At 45.1% G+C, this 26,116-nt stretch overlaps 2 protein-coding genes across 19 annotated transcripts; one reads left to right on the top strand and one right to left on the bottom strand.

The window, feature by feature from the left end:
• Positions 1-3,815: 3,815 nt before the first annotated feature.
• On the bottom strand, positions 3,816-8,147 carry LOC125552702. 18 transcript variants are annotated; one of them, XR_007303743.1, is made up of 10 exons: positions 7,861-8,122; positions 7,618-7,763; positions 7,146-7,348; positions 6,444-6,512; positions 5,904-6,139; positions 5,528-5,615; positions 5,301-5,384; positions 4,812-4,884; positions 4,591-4,727; positions 3,816-4,508 (listed from the first exon to the last, which is right to left on the bottom strand). XR_007303743.1 is itself a non-coding variant. In XM_048716356.1 (10 exons), exons 1-6 carry the CDS (start codon positions 7,953-7,955, stop codon positions 5,376-5,378), a joined length of 534 nt encoding a protein of 177 aa, XP_048572313.1. In that variant the 5' UTR covers positions 7,956-8,140; the 3' UTR covers positions 3,816-4,000; positions 4,398-4,508; positions 4,591-4,727; positions 4,812-4,884; positions 5,301-5,375. The 18 variants fall into 18 exon arrangements, 13 of the variants coding, with proteins under 13 accessions (XP_048572313.1, XP_048572315.1, XP_048572319.1 ...); XR_007303739.1 differs by having other exon boundaries at positions 6,444-6,586; positions 7,861-8,118; XR_007303740.1 differs by having other exon boundaries at positions 6,444-6,586; positions 7,214-7,348; positions 7,861-8,115.
• Positions 8,148-8,333: 186 nt separating this feature from the next.
• Positions 8,334-10,471, top strand: LOC125552700 (pentatricopeptide repeat-containing protein At2g41720-like). The gene is made up of 2 exons (XM_048716351.1): positions 8,334-8,645; positions 9,386-10,471. The coding sequence occupies exons 1-2, from the start codon at positions 8,334-8,336 to the stop codon at positions 10,385-10,387; spliced, it is 1,314 nt and encodes a 437-aa protein (XP_048572308.1). The 3' UTR covers positions 10,388-10,471.
• The last annotated feature ends 15,645 nt before the right edge of the window (positions 10,472-26,116 follow it).

Raw genomic sequence — 26,116 nt, 5'->3', positions numbered from 1 at the left:
CAATTTTGAAAACTTTTATTGTCGACCTTAATTTTAAGTTTGAATTTGACGCGTTTTCGAATTATCCCGAGATTAGTAATAGTAATCGCAGATGACATGGCATCATTAGGAGAGTTTTACTGTAGCCAAATTATCCGGGCGTTACAGGTCTGAAGGCGAACCGGCGCTAGTTCGGCCTCTGAAGGCGACCTAGCTCCCAGTCATGCCCCCAGACGCCGCCCCGAGGACGCGGAAAATTCGAACTTAGTCGTTCTCGGTCACAAAAGACGCCACAAGTCGGGCGATCGCAAGCCACAGTTCGGCGTACAAAAAAACAGAGCGGCAGAAGTTCGCGTGCGCAGCACATCACTCGGCGGGCTCTGCCCTAGGCGTCGGCGGAGTTGGCGTGCGCGGGCTTGGCGGTGTCGGAGCTGCTTCTGCGCTGGGTGGTGTCGGCGCGGCTTCGGTGGTGCTGGGCGTCGTGAAGGCGTCATCACGCGGGCTTGGCGTCGGCGTCGGCGTGTGCGTCGGCGTCGGCGACCTTGTCGAGGGAAGCTGGTTCAGGATGAGGCCGCACTCCGCCAAGTACCACGCCTTGACCGCCTCGTCGGTGCTCTGGAGCATGTCCGCCCCGCCCAGCAGGAAAGCCAGGTCGGTGTTTCTCTTCTTCGCGACGACGTTCGTCCGGAGCAGGTCAAGCTTGACGGCGCTGCTCGACATCAACGCCGACCACCGTGCCTCGGTCTTCTCTTCACGAAGGACGGCCCGGGCCTGCGCATCGGCGAGGCAGTGCTCGATGGACTCCTGCACTCGAGCGGTGGCCGCGTCGGCGTATTTCCCCTTCTTGGCAACTTTGTTGCCGTCCAGCCGCCCTTCCGATGCGCCAGGAGTCGGCGCGTCCGGCTTGTAGGTCTCCTTGGCCTTGTCGAGGGTGCGCCGGATTTCCGCCCACTTCTCGCACTTGTCAATGCGCTTGTAAATTTGGAGGTACTTGAATTCGGCATCGCTGTTGCTCTGCCGGTACAGGGCGAACATGCGCAGCAACTGCGCGAAGGAACAAACAGTTGGCGCGCGTACACGGCGAAGAGAGGCGGGAGACCGGCGTGGCATACCTGATCCTCAACGCTAGCACCGCTCTCCGGGCGAGCCGCGACCTCCTCGACGACCCCATGCCATTTGCTGCACGCCCCCTGGATACGCCCCCAATGGTTCGCCATCGCCTTGGAGCCGCGCTGCATGTAGACCCTTTGAAGTAGGGGTCGACGAGCTTGCGCTCGTCGAATTCGACCTTGATGCGGTCCCAGTACGTGTCGATGCTCTGGTTCGTGTCGGTCGTCGGGTCGAGGCAGACGACTTTCCATGCTTCGGCGAGGCATTCCTCCTCCTTGGACGCCCATTTGATGCGCGGCTCGCCTGACCTGGCCGCCCGCTTCTTCTTCTTGCGCCCCTTCGCCGAAACAGGCGTCGGCTCCTCCTCCTCCTCCTCCTCCTCATCGTCCTCCTCCTCCTGCTCCTTCTGCTCGTCCTCGCCGTAGACGTAGCTGAGCTCGCCGTCCATGCCGCCGCTGTGATCCACCACCTCGTCCTGCGTGGCGAACCAGGGAGACGCGGAGGCCGCGGCCGAACCTGCCGCGATGATGTCGTCCATGTCAGCCTCGGTCTCGTCGGTGTCGCCGAGGTGCGAGAAGGGCAGCGGGCCACGGCGTAGCGGGGGCGTCGGGGAGGAAGCGTAGGCGGGCGGCGAGTAGTTGTATGGAGGGTACTGCACGCCGGCGAAGGCGGGAGAGGGCGTGCGCCGGGCCGAGTATCCATGGGGGAAGGTGACGTTTGGGTTGCACCCATCGTGCGCGTCCCTATTGGCGTAGCCCGGCGAGGGCGATCCCCATGGCTGCGGAGAGCCGACGCCTTGCTGGCCCCAGGGCGCGTATTGGGCGTGGCTTCCGGGTGGATTCCCCCTGCGCGAGTCGCCTCGGCCTCGGCTTGGTCCGCCGATGAGGCAGCCGCAGCCGCGCGCGCCGCGTTGTCACGAGCCTTCTTGGCGATGGCCTTGTTTTGTCGGTCGGCTGTGACAACCTCCCGCCGCTAAACTTCCGTCCTCCACTCGGCGTTTGACATGCCGGGTGGCTTGATCGGCGGCGCCTTCGGCTTCCTCTGCTTCGGCTGGGCGACGGAGGCGGTCGCGGTTGCCGCCGCGCGGGGGGCGACATACTTCTTCGGTGGCATGGTAGCCGGCTGGGAGGCGAGCGGGAGGGAGATTGGCGGGAGAAAGAAAGAGTATGGGAGGGAAGTGGAAAAAAGCGGGAAGAAACGGCGGGAAGAGGCGCCCGCCTCGCTAACAGGGCGGACCCACGCGTCCTTTTCGCTTGTGCCAGGCGCCGGGTTCGGCCTGGGTCCGTCGGCACCAGTTTCGACCCGACCCGACAAAAAACGGGCTTCTGGGGACGCGACTGAGCCATTTTTTCGACGCCGGCGTGACAAAAATGTCTAAAAAGGATCTGTTGAGGACGCGGTTGGAGATGCTCTAACTGACGAAACTGAAGAAATACATGTCGAGCGAGGGAAGCGAGGAAATGAGGGAATCCTGAGTTCGTCTGATCGCCACAGGTTCAAGCCCAGTGCCTAGTCACAATACATCGTTGCTGGGATTGGAAGCATAGAAGAGAAGCTGCTCGCCGAGATCAAGTTCCTGTCGGACCGTTTTGACGCGCTCGATTTGAATCAACAGAAGATCAGCAATCTCTTCACCAAGTGGGAAGGCCAAGCACAACAAGTGGAACAGTTCAAGGATCACTTTCACCACCTCCACCTGAGCCGGATTAGCTAGCAATTATCGGTTACTTACAGGGGTTTGTTATTGTTAGAAAGGATAGGAAGGGACGATTGACGTAATACGTTGGATGTATTATTTAGCCTTAGGGGCGAGTATATATTGAGTACAATAGGGCAAGACGCCTTTTAGAGATAAGATGAAATAATTTCTATCTAATCTCGGACAATTTTAACTACCAAATATATCTCTAACACCCCTGCAGTTGTAGCGGTAGCGTTGCGAACAACAGGAGCGTCGCGGATGGTTAGGCTGGAGAGAATAGCAGCCTCGGGCTGACATCCCCGCAGTCGCAGCGGGAGCGTCGTGGACGGTGTCACGTTGCGGACGCGACGCTAGGGTTTAATTGGTTAGGCTGATATCATATTAGAAGGGACATGAATGAATGATTGGCGTAAAGCGCTGAATGTATTATTGAGGCTTGAGGGTGAGTATATATTGAATACAAGACTGCAAGCCGCCTTCTAAAGATAAGATGAAAACAATTTCTATCTAATCCCGGGCAATCTCTAACTACCAAATATATCACTAACAGTTATGCTGTGCCGCGAATCAACCTGTGGTTGAGTTGGAACCCACCAGGATTCAAATTCTGGTGCTGTGTGCATTCATAGGGATGAATGTATGCGCGTGTATATGAGCACTTGTGTCTGTACTGATGCTCAAAAAAAAGTTATGCTATGCCCAGCTTGACTTATTTGATCCCTGTTGCACTTTCTTTGGTTTTCCGTTTAAACATTTGAGCCAAGCCTTGTCGTGGACTCGTGGTTGGATGCTTGGTGTGGTTGTTATAATATACTAGATGACCCGTTGCGCCAATGGCGCAAAGGGCTGCAGCATACCAGGTACTCATAGGAAGTTAGTATGCACTGAGATAAGGCGTAATCAGTAACTGGTTGTTCAATCCGTAACTACTTGCTGATACAGAAAAGTATCACCAAGCAGAAAGGTTAAGGGACATGTTAGTCTATGGGCAAAAGACTCATATACCAAACCGAAATAGAGGATCTGAGATCAAATACTTGATGTGTAAAATTTTGCTAACGAACCAAAGAAAATCTGATTCATCTCTTTATTTATTACTGTAAAACAAAGCAACACAGTAGTAGGATGATACAAATCCATACACATGCATGGCGGAATGCGCCGTTTGTCTCTGCTCTGCCTCCCTCCTCTCAAACCATCCACCGTGACCTGACTTGAGAGAGTATAGTCAGCGATGAATAAGGTCTGAACTTGAAACAACTAATGTCAGCAAGACCCCAAGGCTTGAAGCTTTGCATATAATAAAAAACCAATTCCCAACTATTTTTGCCCAAACATCCCAAACAAGCACCATGTATTTTAAAGAGAAATTCAGTCCAAGCAGCTTCATTAAGCCTTCAGGTGCATAATCAATCACTGTAGTGTTCTAGCCTTAAGAAACTGAAAAAGAAACAATCAAAAACAAAAGTAAAATCATGTGTAGCAGCAGCAAAAGCAAAACTAATCACATTCTGTCATTCTGACCTATCATCTTTTAAATCAAACTACACAAGAGTAAAATTATCTAACAGAACATGAACACCATGTATCCTATTCAGAGCGGTACCAAAAAGGAGAGACATCTTCACTGCATATATATGCTAGATAATCAAAAATCTGAAAGCATCTTAGAGGAAGCCCTCACTGAGAACCTTGGCAGACGTTCATGAAGCTGCACCTACATTAGCTAACAATTACTCAAATCTGTCGTAATACACAAATAACACAGTTGAACAACAGATAAATAGGAAGAGACATACATGAATTGCAGTCAGATTTACATGCCTGCTGCTCCTCGACACTGCAACCCTTCCTCGAGGGCCGACACGATTTGGTCTGCTTGTTTTGTTTACTCCGGCTATTCATTGTTGGTGCTGGATTTTTATTGTCTGCATTGCTGCATAAGATGAATATTTGCAACCATAAATATTTCAAGGGAAAAATTGATTTGTGAGATTATTTTCTATAGGATGCGACTTACTCTTGCTTTTGTCTTTTGGGAGGAGCACATTCCTATTACTTTTTTTTGCGGGAAACGTTCCTATTCCTTTGAGCTGCATTCCAAAATATTGTACATACGTACTGCTACTGTATGAGTGGATATAGAAGAATAGATAAAAAATCAACGAAAACAATACAGATAACTAACAAAAATTGCAGGAAAACTAATTATGCCTGCCTTCTTTTAGATAATATAAGATAGTTTAGGGGCTAAACCAACTAATCAATAAAAAGGAGAGCATGTATGTAGTTCATCTAGTTATTATGAAACATGTGCTTCATAAGCATATGAGTGTTGTGATATCTGTCAGATTTTTCGGATTAGAAGGCAGTGTTACATAGCAATGAAGCAAAATTTAATTCAGAATTCAATCAAGGAAACAAAAAATCTGAATTATTAATTCAGATTTGAATTAAGCAAAAAAAATACAGAATTAGCCACCAAGGGGAACTTGGGAAGAGTATGTACCAGGAGCCAAAAATCAGAGGCGTATGCGTATGCAGTGACGTGATGGACGAAGATGACTACTTGAGCTTCTCCAGATCACAACACCTGAAAAGGTGATGCAAGCAGCAACATGAAATAATTAGAATGCAATGTTAGATATCCAATCAAGGAAAAATAAATTCAGATTCGAATTAAGCAAAAAAAAATTCAGAATTAGCAATTGAGGGGAACTTGGGAAGAATATGTACCAGTAGGAGGGAAAAATTGAAGGAGTATGCGTACGCAGTGACGGGGCCGGCGAAGATGACTACTTCGGCGTCGTCCAGCCCGCACCACCTGAAATTAGAAATATTTAGAAAACCTAACTCCTTCTAAATATTTACAGGAGTTTCTTCCCAACTCCAGTCAGACTACTTATGGTTATCAATATTCAATAGTCAGAACACATAACTAGGAGTCTAAATACCGAGGTACAAATTCAACAAAAAAAAGCACCCACAAAATGGGACATAAAGGAACATAGGCAGAAATCCAGCATCGAAATCTTCATGCTTGATACAAGGAAGATAATCAAACGTATGCAGACACTAAAATGCAAGCAAGATTAACTGACAGATTAAGTACCAATTAATCGAAGCAAGTCGATGTGCCTTCAACCTTCTTGCCAGCTGACAAATGTCTGCGGAAACTGGACAACAGACTGAGTTCAGCAAAGTGATTGATTAGTTCCTATAAGTGCATTTCCCAGCTGAGTGTTGCATGCTACATAGAGGGTCAATCTCCACGTCGAGCGGACAAATGGAAGGAACTACAGCCAACAACTATATGCATCTCAGCCACCGGAATGTAACTCTAGATACCTGCACAGCAAGAAATATCACCGGTCAACAAAATATGTACTATCCATTCAGAAAATTCATTGAGTATAGAAACTGTGTCAAAATCTCCAAAGTTGAATCATCTCAGCATCATTAAACAAAATCGGCATTTGAGATGGGGAACAACAAAATGGCTATCATTGTTTTTTTACTCTGCGCATTATCAAGTAATAGTTTCACCACTACTATAATGATAGCGTAGTTGGATGGGGAAACCATTCGTAGCCTGCTGATTAAAAACTAATAGGAACATGCTAACAAAACAGATGCAGCCATCATCGTGCACCTGCAAATGATTTAGCGCTGGCCGTCCACCTCGACGGCTTGTATCGGCAGCAGGCCGGCCCTCGTCTGCCTGTCCAGCACAGCAGCACGGTTAGCTCCAGAGAACATAATCTTGGTGTGGAATCGTAGCTTAAAGACCAAATCCTGTGTAAGAGAGGATGTGTATGAAGTCAGAGAATAGAAAAAATGTGGCAAACAATAGCTCATCGCATCATTTCAAATACCATACTACACCCAAATTGCGGCATTACTGGAAAGAACCAGCATCTATAAGTAATATCACTGTATTTGGGAACCAACTATCCTATTTCCAAACCCTAGAACATTCCTAATCAAAACAGGAAATCATCTCCTAACCCTGGTAATTTTTTGAGAAAGTAATAGCTTGAGACAACCTGAGAACTACTAATAAAAAAAGGAAATCCACACACACCAACTCCCGTGGCTCAAATTAAATTGAATCTTAAAATACTAATTAACCACTCAGTAATAGTTAGTTGCTTTCAAGAAATGGATGGCTTCGTTCACTTAGATTTCCAAGAAAAAGAAATCAAAAAACAAAAGGGAGTAAATCTTTTGTTCTGAATCTATCCCCGTCACTCCCATAAAAAAGAAAACTGCGAACAAGAACAGAACACATGAACTTGGATGAGGAAACATCAATCTAAATCCAAAGTACATCCAAAGCTCCGCAAACGCCTACCCAAATTACTTGAAGAAACATCTGCTTATTTTCCCCATGAGCTAAACCGCACCAAGAACAGCGCGTACCGAGAACAGCTCGTGAGCGGGGAACAACAAAAAGGTCCATCCCTCCGCCGCTCATGTACAGCAGCTCGCGCCACAGGTTGCGCCGCTTCTCCGTGCACCGCAGTACTGTACTGCAAGATGCGCTGAATTGAATAGCTGCAAAAGCAAAATCCAATTGGAGATGCTTAGAGTGGAATTCAGTATGATGGCTTGTCCATTCGACAACCAGAACTGTAAATCTCAAAGCATTTATATGAAACCGACTTCAAAATATGAGGTGAATAAATTCTAGTAGAGCAGATGTATTTACTGCACCACATACTGCGTCTTTGCACAAACTAATTAACTAAATCCTGCTTCAAACATCCCATATGGTTCACTATAGTAGCACACATGTTTACAGAACATGAAGTATTTCAGTTTACCTATGCCAAATTTACTTGCTACTCATACGGTTGCAGATTCTTATGAAAAATTTGGGAACCAAATAAAGTTGTAGTCCTTCCTGGTCAGGAACATGCCGCCCTTCTTTCTGTTCAAGAACCAGTCCGGCTCCTTGAACTCTCCAGCTCTGCACTCCCCCATGGAACACAAGAGCACGGATCAGCACCACACCCAACCCACCCACTACGACGAGATCTGATGAGAACGGAGAAGGATTTTCTCACCTATTGTTCATGTCGATGTACCACTTCTTGCAGACGATGTTGGAGAAGCAGCAGCCCACAGAGGTCAACGCGAACATGATGTTCTGGTTGAACATCCATGGCTTCGTCGCCGGAGACGGGACCCTCCGCCTCACCTAGCTCCCTGCCGCCGGCGCCCCACCTCTGGTCCTTCCCCGAACGTCCCTGAGGGGGGCGCGCCGGCCGCCCTGCTCTGCGCGACAGGAGGAGCACCGCCGGCGGCTCGGGCGGGGGGGGGGGGGGGGGGGGGGGGGGGGGGGGGGGGGGGGGGGGGGGGGGCTGAGGTGCTGCGGGAGAAGGCGGCTAGGGTTCTGCGGCTAGGGTGCTGAGGTGGTGAGGGAGGAGGAAGTGAGCGAGGGGAAAGGGAGAGGACAGGAAATCACGCACTATTTATAGCGCGAATAAAAGAAGACGTGACTGGTGCCGCTAGTTGGCCGCACTTGCTTATCCTCTATATGTTCAATGTTCAATACCGGCAAACCCTTTTTCGTCTAATCTCAAGTAGAAGCTGCCGCGAGTTCACCACAATGGCTGTCGCCGCGGCTCGCCGCCGCCTGTGGCGCGCGATGCGAACCGCAGCCGCCGCCACCGCGTCAGGCGAAGAGCTGTACGCGTCCCTGCTCTCGCGCCTGGTGGCGGAGCCGGAGTGCCGCGTGAAGGCCACCATGGAGGAGGCGACCTTCTCGGTCCCGCACCGCGACGGCGCCTTCTGGGAGCCCCTTGCCGCGGCCCTCCTCCGCGCGTCCTATCCAGCCAAGGCGCACCTCGTGAGCTCCTCATACCCTGTATTTTCAGTTCCAATCCATTTGTGATTTCTTCATAGTTCTATTTAGTACTAGCATTCGAGATCCCGAAAGCTCTCACAAGAACAACAGCAGAAATCAAACAAGGAAATGGAATTTCAGGCAGGATTTTCGGTTTCGTATTGATAAGTTAGGAGAAATTCCCCAGATTCAGAAACAGATCAACTAGGTTTACTCCTTACACTGGAGAAATAGCAAACCAAGGCACCAAGGGATATTTCAACTCTTTCCCACCCCCTGTGTTTTATAGCTGACAGGTTTATTGAGGTAACAATCCTAACTGAAAGATAAAAGTAACTAAATGCAGGCAATTAACAGCCAACACAACGACTCGCTAAGAGGGTGACTCCAGCACCGTGGATTTTAACTCGTCTGGTTAACCTGTCGAAGTGGTATGCTCTTGTTTCTTAGAATAGAGAGTTCAGGCGAAGAGGGGAATTCAGAGATGCAGGGCTGACAGCTTTGTTCATAGTTTTATTTACTAGAAGCGGTAGAGAAACTCCCCTGCCCACTTCTCCCACGTGTTAGAATCAGATCTGCGATGCATGTGGTGGCCTGAGGTATAGCAGATATAGCTTAGTCTATAGCCAATATGATCAGTGAGTTTTGTGTGATAGTTTTTCCAGATTCATGAGATTTCTTCTTTGTATTTGTAATGACAGATCTTTATCAGGTGAACTAATATGAGACTAACATTGGATCAGGTCTTGGAATGGAAGCTAGAGAAGCTACTAAAGGAAGGGGTTAATAGTTATAATTGTGAACCCTACTCGACAATAATCCGTTTCTGTGGAGAAACAAGGAATGCAGCTCTTGCAATGAGAGTCTTTGAGTGCGCAGAGGCACAGGGAATTCAACTGAACACTGGCATTTTTAATGCTCTTATTAACACTTTCTTGTCTGTCGGAGATCTCCTTGCTGCAGTGACCTTATACGAGACCATGGAAGGAATAGAGGACTCCAAACCTGACCGTGCTACATATGATGCATTCATATCTGCATTTTCGCGACTCCGAAGTGGCGATGCTATGATGAACTGGTACTTGGCTGCAAAGAATGCAGGGTTTATTCCGGGTACTCAAGCTTTCGAATCTTTGATAGTGGGATTTATTCTGTTGAACAAGCTAGATGATGCTGAGTTGGTCTTCGGAGAAATGGTTTCATTTGAAATGAAGCCAACCTGTACTATTTTGGAGGCCAAGCTTGAGGTGCTTTATAGAACAGAAGAGGTTAATAGGGTCAGAAGTTTCATAAAACTTGTCAGTGATGGCAACTGGGAGTTGAATAAAGCTCTGGTTGACAGACTAACAAGACTATGCCTGGATGGAGGTGAAATTGATGTAATGGAGCAGCTGCTCGCCCTAATACAAAAGGAAGCACACTTTAGTTCTGTAACTCAACTGCATTGTGGAATTATCAGGTTCTATGCTAGTGCAGATCTCTTGTCAGATATGAAACATGCAATAGACCGGATGTTGGATGATGGCATGATGTTTCTGTGCCCAGAGGATGTTGAGGCTGTTATTTGTTCATATTTTCGTCACAGGGCCTTTGATAGGTTGGAGATCTTTTTAAACCGCATCCGAAGTTTGTACATGCTCACCCGCTCTAGCTATGATATATTAGTTGCTGGATTTCGGAGGTTTGACTTGCATCAAACACTTGAGGCAACCATAAAAGATATGAGGGAAGCTGGATTTGCATGATGTTCCAAAAAAGTATGTACACTGGCTTCCTTTGTTTGGTATTTCCAGAAGTTATAAATAAAGTGCATCGAACTATCAACATCAGATCTTGGTGCCACTTTTCCTAGCTCTAATTGGGTTTAGGAACGATCTCTCGACAGGCACAGTATCATGTTGATTATTTATCTATTTAACCAAGATGTCACAAAGCTGTAGTGTATAGAGTATGTGGCGGTTTGTGTAGTGGGGATGGGTTTTAACCCTCACTCTGCAGACCAGTGAGAGGTTTTTTGCTTCCTAACATGCCATTTAGGTACGTAGTTGTTGTATCTTACAGGAACATTATCATGTTTTTTGTTGTAAGGTGTTATCACATTTCACCTTGTTAGGCTCGAAGTTCTTAAAGCCAGCCCTCCTGATTGTAAAATATATTCTGATAGATAGTATGATTTATTTATTTTCCCCGAAAAGGGGATAACCCCGGCCTTTGCATCATATAGTATGATTTTGATAGCCCTTGTCTGAAGTATTTTGCATAAATACACTTCCATTCTTTTCTTTTTCATGTAATAACATACTTAGGAGTACTTCACCGGTCCATTTGACCAAATGAGACCCTTTTACTAAAACCAGTAAGATAAACTACACTTTGCTACTGTCAAACCATCTGATGTACTTACATAGCAAACATAGTAACATAATCAACTAGCTAGGAAGATAATCTGAGGTGAGCTAGATTCTTCTTTTTCCTTGTGGGACACCTTTGTCATCAAGAAGCCGTATTTCTATAGTTTCCTTGCTAGCCTCTCTTAGTTGCCAAGGTCAAATAAATATGTATCGTTTCCAGCTGGCCGGCTGGTTATCTTTAGATGGGTTGGCTGGTAATTGGTGGATTAAGACGTACGAAAGAGGTTGCTATATAGCCAGGACCTAGTATATAAGCCACGTTGTTGCTTTGTTTGTGTGGTATCATGGAGTATTTAACAAAAAACTACCACAATTCATGGAACCGTGCCTATAAACTACCACTTTATAAATTCGTACGAAAAACTACCATTTTTTCATTAATCCTTGACTAAAAACTACCATGTCTGAAAAGTGTCCGATTTGGCTCTTTTAAACGCGTTTCTGACTAGTTGGGCCCACACATAAGCAGGCTAAAAAAGCAATCAGGTCCCTAGTTTTTTTTTCAAAAAAGCAATCCAGTCCGGCCCCCGTCCGTGGCTGTGGCCAGCCATGGCTGCCCGTGGCAAGACAGATCGACCCCGACGACGTCGCCAGTGGCCGCATCGCACACGGCGCTGGGCCATGCGCACCACGGAGGGGAGAGCGACCGGGTGGCGCCTGCGGAGGCCACTGCGGCATACATCCATGGACTGAGCGCGCCGGCCGGGTCGTTCAGGGAGGACTTGAGAGAGAGAAGCACGAGCAGCGGGAGCGCCGCCGATGACGCGGTAGTGATGGTGAGGAGCGGGAGCAGAAGCAGGCAACCTGTGCGGCCATGGCTGGCCACAGCCACAGCTGAGGGCCGGCGAACATCACACATGGGGTGTTTGGGCGGCGGCGGTTTGCCTTGCGAATGAGGTGCGAGGAGGAGAGGATGCACTGGACGCTCCAGAGCGGGTCGTTGAGGTCGGCGCCGTGGGCCTCGAGCTTCGTGGCCAGCCCGCCGTCCAGCACCAGCCTCCCGCCGCCGGCCTCCACCCACCACCGCACCGCCGTGTCCGCGGCCCCCTCCTCCGCGCCGCCGACCTCCACCCACCGTCGCACCCCCGTGTCCGCGGCCCCCTCCTCCGCGCCGCCGCCGCCTCCGCTCTTCACCACCATCCTCCTCCTCCTGCCGCTGCCGCTGCTACAGGACTGGATTGTTTTTTTGAAAAAAAATAGGGACCCGATTGCTTTTTTAGCCCGCTTATGTGTGGGCCCAACTAGTCAGAAACGCGTTTAAAAGAGTCAAATCGGACACTTTTCAGATATGGTAGTTTTTAGTCAAGGATTAACGAGAAAATGGTAGTTTTCCGCACAAATTTGTAAAGTGGTAGTTTGTAGTCATGGTTCCACGAATTGTGATAGTTTTTTGTTAAATACTCGGTATCATGCTGAAGGAAGGGATACTAGATAATATCTGGTCTTTAGTTCCGCTAACTTGTTTTAACTCTTCTAGGGTCTAATTCGTGGGTATTTTCAGTATTAAGCAGTCACTTTCGATGGAACCACAGATGACACAAACCATCTCATAGGGTCTAACTTTGACCATCGATTTGATCAAGAAAATATATGTTATATGCCACAATAAGTATACCATTAGAGTCGTATTTGAAAGAAGTTTCCAATGGTATATTTTTTGTGGCATAAACATATATTTTATTGCTAAAATCTATGGACAAAATTAGACCCAAATTACAAGGTGGCCTTGTATACTTGTAATGGATGAATGGAGAGAATCTATCCATATAACATTAGTTATATCCTTAAATCTTAATCCTTTCCATGGAACGTATTTTGCAGCAGGATAGGACTAATCGCAATCCAGCATGCATTAACTACCAGTATGGTGCAGAATTTGGTGAAGAACAAAAAGGATAAAAATGCATTGCAAATTTGTGAGAAAAAATAACATAGAATTAGTATATATGCAACTCCAGACTTGAGCGCAATAATGGTTGCTTGTGCCATTATTTTGTATGTAGATGGTTAATATCAAAGAAAACAAAAATGGACCCCGTTTGGATGAGAAGATAAATAATTTGATATTGGCCGAGTAATATTTTTGCATCTGTTCGAATTTAAAGATTCAGACAAATAATTCTGACATTCTTGACCTCTCATAATCTAAGACATCAAGCTCTAGGTGAGATAGACATTCAGATATTTAATAGCTCTGGTAGTTATAGAATACAAGCCAATAACTGACTTCAACTCGGTTAGTTACAGAGGTAAATGGCGTGTAGAAACCGAATAACACTCGAGGAAACAAATGATTCCTAGATAGAACCATAGAAGTATGGGTTCTCAAGTATACTTTAGGTTTGGCATAATTGGGTCCTCACACTGGATCTGTTAAATCATCACATAATCTATCACATTGTGCTCATGGCGGTAATGCATACTAAGGTGAGCACCCACCTCCTTGACGCCTAAGCGTCGACTAAGCGAGGTGGGCAAAATTGTAAGGCGCTGCCAGGGCGGCTTGTCACCCAAGCGTCCAAGATGGGACACCTTAATAACAACGATCTATCGTTTGCTGATGGATAAGATGCGCATTGCACAACACGTTGACTGAATTATCAAAATCGTCATTTTTAGGAGGGAAAAAGGGGTGTGAAATGTCTTACATCCCCTCAAAAAGAGATGAGGGAACAACTAGAAGAGAGAAGAGAAGTGGGACAGACAACAGGCAGGTTGGCCCAGTTAGTCAGATGCGGCAACAATTCCAACCAAGTGCAGTGTCCACTGTCCAGAACCAAATTTTCCTTTCAGATTTGTGTGGTCCCAAAAGAATATCAATGCCTTTATGAAGTTGTAGGTTGATTTGCATTGCTACAATGTAAACCGTGTTCCTTTCCTTTTATCAAACCATGCTACAATGTAAAGATGCAGGTGTGATGTTCAGGCATTTGCAGTCAATGTCATCTACTGACTTGGGAACATGGTGATCAAGTAGTTCTCTTGGATATGTCATGATCATGATCATGACGTGTTTTTTTAGTAAAAGGATTGCCCCCGATTTCCATAAGAGAAACCAAGTTTTTACATCCAATCACATCAATTCAACTACCTCACGCAGCAAAAGACCACCATAAGAAGAAAAAGGATAGACAACCAGGTGGGAGGAGGGTGAGGAGAAAAGGAAACATTCCATGTAACATTACAGGACTGAAAAACCAAGGACGACAACAACAGGAAGAGAAAGCTACAGGTTTTAGCACAATCTTGGAATCTCCCAGCATTGAAGATTTCAGCAGTGATGTGTTCCAGCATTTTGTCTTGCGTGCTCCCTCCCCTACAAAACACTCCAATGTTCAATACGGCGGCAAATCCAAAAAACAACAGCACCCAGGTTGCTAGGCCATTGGGGCTGGAAGCAAGCTAAGTTCCTGACTCTCCATATTGCCCAAAGAGCACCAGCTGCAGGTTTTTAAGTGCTGATCACTGCCTTGCATTCCTAACATACCTGCCCAAAGGGCAAAGATGATTGATGCTTTCACCGCATCCATAAACAAGACAGGTGGGTCTTAACACACCAGGGAGATCTTAACACACCGCATGAATCTATAAGAGCATCTACAACCATAGTTGCCTAATATGAGTCCCTATACATCGGCGGAGTTGCCTAATATGAGTCCCTATATGTCCGCGGACGCGTCCGGATGACACGCCCGCTGGCAGTGACCGGACAATCACATTTCTCGCTGTCCACAACCGTAGTTCCCATATGCCCGCACGAAATCCATACAATGCATGCAACAACGTAAACAAAACAACGTAGATCAACATCCATCGAGATAAAACTACACAGTTCATCGGACAGACATAATCGGACCCAAAACACATTGTTCACCGGATTAAACTACAAACAAAATAAACATAAACGATGTGGAGAGGGCGTGATCACCACTTCTTGACCGGGCCCTTGCCCTTGTGGCACCTCCGCAGTAGTCCATCTACTCCGTGTACGCACTCGTGGCAGGAGGATCGTCGTCGTCTTTGTCTGTGTTGGTGGTGCTGCTCTTCGATGGCAAGGAGAAGTAGCCGGACAGGCGGCTGATGGCGCGGGCCTGCTCGCTCGCGTGACGAGCCACCTTGGCGGTGGAGAGCTTCTTCTCCCTCGCGAGGCGCTCAGATGCTTTGAGCCCGAGCAGGAGTGTCGTCGTGTTTTTGCACTGTAGGGACCTGGTGTCCAACTCCGCCGTGGTCAGTGATCGGCGCATGACCTCGCGGAGGAGCGCCTCCTCCGAGTCGAGGGGGACAGAGTGGGAGTGCTGGTGGGAAGAGGCGGGTTCCGCCGCAGCTCGCATCGGGCAGCCTTGGCCTCCGTCTCCGGTGCACCCGCAGGGGAGCCACGGGCACGACCACCGAACGCTGCCCGAGCGGTGCTAGCGCCAGAGGGGAAGGGGAGACGTTCGCCCTGCTCCGGATCTGGAGCAGCGCAGAGTGGGACGAGCGAGCGCGGGCCACATTGTGGTGGCGGGGCCCGGAGGAGCTGGTAGCGGACGCCACGGAGCTCGAGCTCCCACCGGTGTCCAACCACGAGTGCTGGATGGCGACGCGGAACCGCGAGCTCCTCGTGCGACGCATCGCTGCCGGAGCCGGCGTCCTCCTCGCTGCCGGAGTCATGGCCGGACTTGGCCATGATGGAGGGGCGGATGGATTGGGAGAGAGGAAGTGGAGGAGACGAGAGGGGAGCAAAGATGGCGAGAGGACTGAAAGTGACTAGGGTTCGTCCGAGCGAATGAGTTTTTTGTGAGGACGGTGGTGGCGCAGCGTGGGCTAGACCGGACCGGTCTGACGTGGCGGCGATGCAGAGCGCGTCCAATGCCTCCATATATCCGCCCCAGATATAGACAAAATATGGGGACTGCCGGTTAGTCCGGACGTTTGGGCCGGATTCAAGTTGGGTATGGGGATGATCTTGGGCACTCTCTTCACATTCTGCATCGCCAAATAGAAGAACTGACATTGAACTCCCCTGAAGGAGAGAGCGTCCAGATCAGTTTATCCTCCTCTTCACCACATGCAAAATCAACACACACAACGTTCAGGTTATTCCATTGTTCCAACGTTCACCTACTGGAGCTCTTCCCATCTCATGCACCGCGACATTAGGAGTAGTGTGTTCTCTATTCTTTGTTGGGGAACGCAGTATTCAAAAAAATTCCTACGATCATGCAAGATCTATCTAGGAGATGCATAGCAACGAGAGGGGAGAGTATGTTCACGTACCCTCGTAGAACGAAAGCGGAAGCATTAAGTAACACGGTTGATGTAGTCGAACGTCTTCATGACCCAACCGATCAAGTACCGAACGCACGACACCTTCACGATCTGCACACGTTCAGCTCGGTGACGTCCCTCGTACTCTTGATCCAGCTGAGCCCGACTGTGAGTTCCATCAGCACGACAGCGTATTGACGGTGATGATGAAGTTACCGACGCAGGGCTTCGCCTAAGCACTATGACAATATGACTGAGGTGGAAATCTGTGGAGAGGGGGCACGTCACACGACTAAGAAATCAACTTGTGTGTCTATGGGGTGGCCCCTCCCCCGTATATAAAGAAGGGGAGGAGGGGGCCGGCCGGCCTCAAGGGGCGCGCCCAAGGGGGGGAATCCTATTCCTACTAGGAGTAGGTTCCCCCCTTTCCTAATCCAACGAGGGAAGGAAGGAGGGGGGCGCCGCCCCCACCCCTTGTCCAATTCAGACAGGGGGTGAGGGGCGCCACCTCGTGGCCGGCCCTCTCTCCTCTAAGGCCCATGGTGGCCCATTAACTTCCGGGGGGGGGGGGTTCCAGTAACCCTCCGACACTCCAGTTTTATCCAATACTACCCAGAACACTTTCGGTGTCCGAATAACATGGTCCAATATATCATTCTTTATGTCTCGACCATTTCGAGACTCCTCGTCATGTCCGCGATCACATCCGGGACTTCGAACAACCTTCAGTACATCAAATCACATAACTCATAATACATATCGTCATCAAACATTAAGCGTGCAGACCCTACGGGTTCGAGAACTATGTAGACATGTCCGAGACACATATCTGGTCAATAACCAACAGCGGAACATGGATGCTCATATTGGTTCCTACATATTCTACGAAGATCTTTATCGGTCAAACCGCATAACAACATACGTTTGTTTCCTTTGTCATCGGTATGTTACTTGCCTGAGATTCGATCTTCGGTATCATCATACCTAGTTCAATCTCGTTACCAGCAAGTCTCTTTACCCGTTCCATGATGCATCATCCCGTAACTAACTCATTAGTCACATTGCTTGCAAGGCTTATAGTGATGTGCATTACCGACGGGGCCCAGAGATACCTCTCCGACAATCGGAGTGACAAATCCCAATCTCGATCTATGCCAACTCAACAAACATCATCGGAGACACCTGTAGAGCATCTTTATAATCACCCAGTTGCGTTATGATGTTTGATAGCACACTAAGTGTTCCTCCAGTATTAGGGATTTGCATAATCTCATAGTCATAGGAACATGTATAAGTCATGAACAAAGCAATAACAATAAACTAAACGATCATAGTGCTAAGCTAACTGATGTGATCCCGTTTATCAAATGACAACACATGTCTATGGCTAGGAAACTTAACCATCTTTGATCAACGAACTAGTCTAGTAGAGGCATACTAGGGACACTCTGTTTGTCTATGTATTCACACATGTACTAAGTTTCCGGTTAATACAATTCTAGCATGAATAATAAACATTTATCATGATATAAGGAAATATAAACAACAACTTTATTATTGCCTCTAGGGCATATTTCCTTCATTCTTCCCATTCCCCACTTGAATTCTACAACAACTGCAGAAAAAGTTTTAGGCCAACTTCAACGTGCGGACTCAAATTGACATGGATTTCGTCCACCTTTTGTCCACTTGGGTCACTAGTAGGGGTGGCATCCGCCCCTTGTTCGTGCATTTCTGGGCAGTGCGCCCAATTGGTCGACCCATTTGGTCCGCCCGTCTGTTTTTAGTCAAATTTTCCACGACCAAATATAACATGTGAATGGAACATTATAAATTATTAAACAAATAAAAGTGACATAGTTTATACAACTAATAAAGAAATATCACATAGTTTACAACCAAATGAATTTAAAATTGTACCAAAGACATTGGAAGAAAAAGAGTACATACAACTATTGGTTCCGTATGGAGTCTACATATGCTCAACCAAATTATTTTGAAGTTGAATGTGAGTTGTCTAATTACACATTTCTTGATGAAATTGAATGAACTGTGCATATGTTGTTGTTCCAGTCTCAGGCTCAACATTTTCACCCTGAAAATCCCATCCTTGGTCATGGAGGCTCTCATCACGCTCGTCATCTACGATCATGTTGTGCATGGGAATCAGTCATCACCTCCCACATAGTCCGAGTGCTCCATGTTCTAGCAGGGTGTCGAATAATAGCCCATCTAGATTTGAGCACACCAAAAACACGCTCCACATCCTTCCTAGCACCCTCTTATTCTTTGGAAACCTAGCCCTCTTCTCTCCTTAGGGATCGGAGATTGTCTTCACAATCATAGACCACCGAGGATAGATACCATCAGCTAGATAGTATCTCTTGTTGTATTGGTGGCCATTGATCTCAAAGTTGACATCTGGGAAATTGCATTCTGAAAGCCTAGCGAACACCGGAGAGCGCTGAAGCACGTTGATGTCATTGTGAGAAAGAACCTGCCATGCCGAAGAAAGACTGACAAATCCGTAGATCTTGTGATGCAGCAGTGATACGTCTCCAATGTATCTATAATTTTTGATGCATTCATGCCATGTTTATAATATTTTTACATGATTTTGGTATGATTTGGTTAGAACTAACCCGGACTGACGTTGTTTTCAGCAGAACTACCGTGGTGTTGTTTTTGTGCAGAAATAAAAGTTCTCGGAATGCGCTCAAAATCAACGAAGATTTTTTCTGCAAAAATATAAAAAAATACTGGAACGAAGTGCTACCGGAGGGGAGGCCCGTGGGCCCCACGAGGGTGGAGGGCGCGCCCCTGTGCCTCGTGGACTTCCCGTGGGGCCCGCTGACTTGTTCTTGAAGCCAACCTCTCCTATAAATCCCCAAACCTCCAGAAAATAACCTAGATCGGGAGTTCCACTGCCGCAAGCCTCTGTAGCCACCAAAAACCAATCGGGACCCTGTTCCGGCACCCTGCCGGAGGGGGGATCCATCACTGGTGGCCATCTTCATCATCCTGCCGCTCTCCATGACGAGGAGGGAGTAGTTCACCCTCGGGGCTGAGGGTATTTACCATTAGCTATGTGTTTGATCTCTCTCTCTCTCTCTCTCTCTCGTGTTCTTGATTTGGCACGATCTTAATGTATCGCGAGCTTTGCTATTATAGTTGGATCATATGATGTTTCTCCCCCTCCATCTCTTATAATGGATTGAGTTCTCCCTTTGAAGTTATCTTATCGGATTGAGTCTTTAAGGATTTGAGAACACTTGATGTATGTCTTGTGTGGGATACTCGCGGTGACAATGGGGTATTCTATTGATTCACTTGATGTATGTTTTGGTGATCAACTTGCGGGTTCCGTGACCTTGGGAATCTATGCATAGGGGTTGGAACATGTTTTTGTCTTGACTCTCCGGTAGAAACTTTGGGGCACTCTTTGAAGTTCTTTGTGTTGGTTTGAATAGATGAATCTGAGATTGTGTGATGCATATCATATAATCATACCCGCGGATACTTGTGGTGACATTGGAGTATCTAGGTGACATTAGGGTTTTGGTTGATTTGTGCCTTAAGGTGTTATTTTACTACGAACTCTAGGGCTGTTTGTGACACTTATAGGAATATCCCAATGGATTGATCGGAAAGAATAACTTTGAGGTGGTTTCGTACCCTAGAATAATCTCTTTGTTTGTTCTCCGCTATTAGTGAATTTGGAGTTACTCTTTGTTGCATGTTGAGGGATAGTTATATTATCTAATTATGTTATCCTTGTTGAGAGAACTTTCACTAGTGAAAGTATGAACCCTAGGCCTTATTTCGAAGCATTGCAATACCGTTTGTGCTCACTTTTATCATTAGTTACCTTGCTGTTTTTATAATTTCAGATTATAAAAACCTATATCTACCATCCATATTGCACTTGTATCACCATCTCTTCGCCGAACTAGTGCACCTATACAATTTACCATTGTATTGGGTGTGTTGGGGACACAAGAGACTCTTTGTTATTTGGTTGCAGGGTTGTTTGAGAGAGACCATCTTTATCCTACGCCTCCCACAGATTGATAAACCTTAGGTCATCCACTTGAGGGAAATTTGCTAGTGTCCTACAAACCTCTGCACTTGGAGGCCCAACAACGTCTACAAGAAGAAGGTTGTGTAGTAGACATCAAGCTATTTTCTGGCGCCGTTGCTGGGGAGGCTAGGTAAGCGACACTAACACCCCATCAGCTAAGCTCTTTTCTGGTGCCGTTGCTGGGGAGGTTAGTGCTTTAAGGTATATCTTTAGATCTTGCAATCGAATCTTTTAGTTTCTTGTTTTATCACTAGTTTAGTCTATAAAAGAAAACTAACAAAATGGAATTCAGGTTGCCTCATATGCTTCATCTTTTTAATATCTTTCGTGAGAATAAGGATTCCAATAATTGTGCCAAAGTGCTAGAAGAAGAATGCATTAAAATGTTTGGCACTAAATCTTTGAATGATGAGCATTATTGCAATGTTATTAGTATGAATTCTTTGAATATGCATGATGCTAATGATATGCAAAGCCATAAGCTTGGGGATGCTATGTTTGATGAAGATGATACTTTTTGTCCCCCAAGTTTTGATGAGCAAAATTACTATGATGAAAGAATGCCTCCTATCTATGATGATTATTGTGATGACATGTATGCTATAAAGAATAATGATAACCATGAAACTAGTCATCTTGATTTCAATTTTCAATCCCATGATAGTTATTTTGTTGAATTTGCTCTCACTATTCCGAATGAGAAGAATTTTGCTTATGTGGTGAGTAATAAAATTTCTATGCTTGTGCACCATGAAAATAATGCTTTATGTGATGGTTATATTGTTGAATTCATTCATGATGCTACTGAAAATTATTATTAGAGAGGAACATATGCTTCTACGTATCTCAATAATATCAAGTTTCCTCTCTACATGTTGAAAATCTTGAAGTTTTGCTTGCTTTACCTTCCTATGCAAGTTGATTCTTGTTCCAATAAGTTGATTGCTCAAAAAATCCCTATGCATAGAAAGTGTTTTAGGCTTAAATGTGCTAGTCATATGCTTCATGATGCTCTCATTATGTTTCAATTCCTATCTTTTATATGAGCATCATTGAAATCACCATGCCTAGCTATAAAGGCATTAAAGAAAAGCGCTTGTAGGGAGACAACCCAATATTTATACCTATTTTTTTGTGTGTTCACATGATTAGGCTAATTTAGTAATCATGTTTTATAGCTTTTGTTTCAATAAAGTGCCAAGTAAGACCTTTGGGATGATCTATGATGATAGTTGATTTGATCTTGCTGAAAAACAGAAACTTTTGCGCTCAGGAAAACAATTCTATTTTTAGCAGAAGCATGATAAAATACTGATTCTTTTTGCATAAGATTAATTAACAAATTGGTTAGGTTTTCCTATTTTTCAGAATTTTTGGAGTTACATAAGTATTCGAGAGTTACAGATTACTACAGACTGTCCTGTTTTTGACAGATTCTGTTTTCAATGCATAGTTTGCTTGTTTTCTAGTTTCTGTGGCTTATATTGATTAATATAAATTGTAGAAATGATAGGGTACAGTAGGCATCAAGTGAGAAAAAAAATATGAATCCTGTCTTAACAGTACCAAAAGTGGTGATTTATTTTCTTATACTAACGGAGCTTACGAGTTTTCTGTTATGTTTTGTGTTGTGAAGTTTTCAAGTTTTGGGTAAAGTTTTGATGGACTATGAAATAAAGAGTGGAAAGAGACTAATCTTGGGGATGCCCAAGACACCCCAAGGTAATATTCAAGGACAACCAAGAGCCTAAGCTTGGGGATGCCCCGGATGGCATCCCCTCTTTCGTCTTTGTTCATCGGTAACTTTACTTGCAGCTATATTTTTATTCACCACATGATATGTGTTTTGCTTGGAGTGTCATTTTATTTTATTAGGATTTTCTTTCTGTTATTTAGAGTAATGTTTTGCATCTTTTAGTTCAATAAAAAGGTCAAGTATAGCCTTTACCATGCTTATTTTGCAAGTCTATATGTTGCTGTTTAAAAACAGAAAGTTTGCTGTTATGTTTTGAATATTTGTGAATAGTCAGAACATGATAAAATCTTGAAATTTTTACAAAATGAGTAAAAAAAATTATCTATAGTGTGGTAATTTTTCATAATTTTTGTAGTTAAAGAAGTATGATTCCTCTTGCATTCTTTACAGACTATCCTGTTTAGACAGATTGCTGTTATGACTGCCTTGTTTGCATATGTTTGCTTGTTTAGTGATTCTATTTGATGATAGGAGTGTTAAATATGCAGAGGCATTTAGTATGCAATGTCAAATTATAAATTTAGTGATTTTCTGCAGTAGAGAATGATAAGGTTTTGCATGGATTTATACTAACTTATCTCACGAGTTCTTGTTGAGTATTGTGTGGATGAAGCTTTTAAGATTTAGGGAAACCGTGATATGAAAGGAATTAAGGAGACACAAAAACTCAAGCTTGGGGATGCCAAACGCATCCCAAGTGAATATTCCAAGAAGTCTCAAGCATCTAAGCTTGGGGATGCCCCGGTAGGCATCCCACCTTTCTTCTTCAACAACTATCGATCAGTTTTGGTTGAGCCTAAGTTTTTGCTTATTCACATGATATGTGCTATCCTTGCAATGTCATTTTATTTTGTTTTGCTTGCTGTTTGAATAAAGTACTTAAGATCTGAAATACTTAAATGAGAGAGAGTTCTCACATAGCTAAATAATTATTTGACTACTCATTGATCTTCACTTATATCTTTTGGAGTAGTTTGTCATTTGCTCTAGTGCTTCACTTATATCTTTTTAGAGCACAGTGGTAGTTTTATTTTGAAGAAATAAATGAACTCTCATGCTTCACTTATATTATTTTGAGAGTCTTAAACATCATGGTAATTTGCTTTGGTTATAAATTTAGTCCTAATATGATGGGCATCCAAGAGGGATATAATAAAAACTTTCATATAAAGTGCATTGAATACTATGAGAAGTTTGATTCCTTATGATTGTTTTGAGATATGAGGATGGTGATATTAGAGTCATGCTAGTAGAGTAGTTGTCAATTTGAGATATGCTTGTGTTAAAGTTTGTGATTCCTGTAGCATGCACATATGGTGAACTGTTATGTGATGAAGTTGGAGCATGATTTATTTATTGATTGTCTTCCTTATGACTGGCGGTCCGGGACGAGCGATGGTCTTTTCCTAACAATCTATCCCCATAGGAGCATGCGCGTAGTACTTCATTTCGATGACTAATAGATTTTTGCAATAAGTATGTGATTTCTTTATGACTAATGTTGAGTCCATGGATTATACGCACTCCCACCCTTCCACCATTGCTAGCCTCTCTTGTGCCGCGCAACTTTCGCCGGTACCATACACCCACGATTACCTTCCTCAAAACAGCCACAATACCTACCTATTATGGCATTTCCATAGCCATTCCGAGATATATTGCCATGCAACTTTTCACCATTCCGTTTATTATGACACACTCCATCATTGTCATATTGCTTTGCATGATCATGTAGTTGACATCGTATTTGTGGCAAAGCCACCATTCATAATTCTTACATACATGTCACTCTTGATTCATTGCACATCTCGGTACACCGCCAGAGGCATTCATATAGAGTCATATTTTGTTCTAAGTATCGAGTTGTAAGTAAATAAAAGTGTGATGATCTTCATTATTAGAGCATTGTCCCAGTGAGGCAAGGATGATGGAGACTATGATCCCCCCACAAAATTCCGGATGAGGCTCCGGAAAAAATATAAAAAAGAGGCCCAAACAAATGAAGCCCCCCCCCCCAAAAAAATGAGAGAAAAAGAGAGAAGGGGCAATGCTACCATCCTTTTACCACACTTGTGCTTCAAAGTAGCACCATGATCTTCATGATAGAGTCTCCTATGTTGTCACTTTCATTTACTAGTGGGAATTTTCATTATAAGAACTTGGCTTGTATATTCCAATGATGGGCTTCCTCAAAATGCCCTAGGTCTTCGTGAGCAAGCAAGTTGGATGCACACACACTTAGTTTCTTTTTGAGCTTTCATACACTTATAGCTCTAGTGCATCCGTTGCATGGCAATCCCTACTCACTCACGTTGATATCTATTGATGGGCATCTCCATAGCCCGTTGATACGCCTAGTTGATGTGAGACTATCTTCCTCCTTTTTGTCTTCTCCGCAACCACCATATTCTATTCCACCTATAGTGCTATGTCCATGACTCACGCTCATGTATTGCGTGAAGATTGAAAAAGTTTGAGAACATCAAAAGTATGAAACAATTTCTTGGCTTGTCATCAGGGTTGTGCATGATTTAAATATTTTGTGTGATGAAGATAGAACATAGCCAGACTATATAATTTTGTAGGGATAGCTTTCTTTGGCCATGTTATTTTGAGAAGACATGATTTCTTTGTTAGTATGCTTGAAGTATTACTATTTTTATGTCAATATTAAACTTTTGCTTTGAATCTTATGGATCTGAATATTCTTGCCACAATAAAGAAGAATACATTGATAAATATGTTAGGTAGCATTCCACATCAAAAATTCTGTTTTTATCATTTACCTACTCGAGGACGAGCAGGAATTAAGCTTGGGGATGCTGATACGTCTCCAACGTATCTATAATTTTTGACGTATTCATGCCATGTTTATAATATTTTTACATGATTTTGGTATGATTTGGTTAGAACTAACCCGGATTGACGCTGTTTTCAGCAAAACTACCGTGGTGTTGTTTTTGTGCAGAAATAAAAGTTCTCGGAATGCGCTCAAAATCAATGGAGATTTTTCTGGAAAATATAAAAAATGCTGGAATGAAGAGTTACCAGAGAGGAGGACCGTGGGCCCCATGAGGGTGGAGGGTGCGCCCACCCCCCTAAGGTGTGCCCCTGTGTTTCGTGGACTTCCCGTGGGCCCCTTGACTTGTTCTCGACACCAACCTCTCCTATAAATCCCCAAACCTCCAAAAAATAACCTAGATCAGGAGTTCTGCCGCCGGAAGCCTCTATAGCCACAAAAAACCAATCGGGACCCTGTTTCGGCACCCTGCCGGAGGTGGGATCCATCACCGGTGGCCATCTTCATCATCCCGACACTCTCCATGACGAGGAGGGAGTAGTTTACCCTCGGGGCTGAGGGTATGTACCAGTAGCTATGTGTTTGATCTCTCTCTCTCTCTCTCTCGTGTTGTTGATTTGGCATGATCTTTATGTATCGCGAGCTTTGCTATTATAGTTGGATCATATGATGTTTCTCCCCCTCCATCTCTTGTAATGGATTGAGTTTTCCCTTTGACGTTATCTTATCGGATTGAGTCTTTAAGGATTTGAGAACACTTTGATGTATGTCTTGCGTGGGATACTCGTGGTGACAATGGGGTATTCTATTGATTCACTTGCTGTATGTTTTGGTGATCAACTTGCGGGTTCCGTGACCTTGGGAATCTATGCATAGGGGTTGGAACACATTTTCGTCTTGGCTCTCCGGTAGAAACGTTGGGGCACTCTTTGAAGTTCTTTGTGTTGGTTTGAACAAATGAATCTGAGATTGTGTGATGCATATCGTATAATCATACCCGCGGATACTTGTGGTGACATTGGAGTATCTAGGTGACATTAGGGTTTTGGTTGATTTGTGTCTTAAGGTGTTATTTTACTACGAACTCTAGGGCTGTTTGTGACACTTATAGGAATGGCCCAATGGATTGTTCGGAAAGAATAACTTTAAGGTGGTTTCGTACCCTACAATAATCTCTTC

Source organism: Triticum urartu, chromosome 4, assembly GCF_003073215.2.
Source record: "Triticum urartu cultivar G1812 chromosome 4, Tu2.1, whole genome shotgun sequence".
Lineage (NCBI taxonomy): Eukaryota > Viridiplantae > Streptophyta > Magnoliopsida > Poales > Poaceae > Triticum > Triticum urartu.
Note: the sequence above shows the minus strand (reverse complement) of the source record. Positions and strands in the feature narration are given on the sequence as shown.

Bases quoted from the DNA above. Each gene is read 5' to 3' on its own strand.
- LOC125552702 (XM_048716361.1), bottom strand. From the start codon at position 7,955: ATGTTCAACCAGAACATCATGTTCGCGTTGACCTCTGTGGGCTGCTGC. The intron at 6,587-7,213 runs GTACGCGCTGTT...TCTCTTACACAG, and splicing joins CCGCTCACGAGCTGTTCTCG to GATTTGGTCTTTAAGCTACG. The intron at 5,616-5,903 runs GTACTTAATCTG...TTCTAATTTCAG, and splicing joins CGACTTGCTTCGATTAATTG to GTGGTGCGGGCTGGACGACG.
- LOC125552700 (XM_048716351.1), top strand. From the start codon at position 8,334: ATGTTCAATGTTCAATACCGGCAAACCCTTTTTCGTCTAATCTCAAGT. The intron at 8,646-9,385 runs GTGAGCTCCTCA...ACATTGGATCAG, and splicing joins ATCCAGCCAAGGCGCACCTC to GTCTTGGAATGGAAGCTAGA.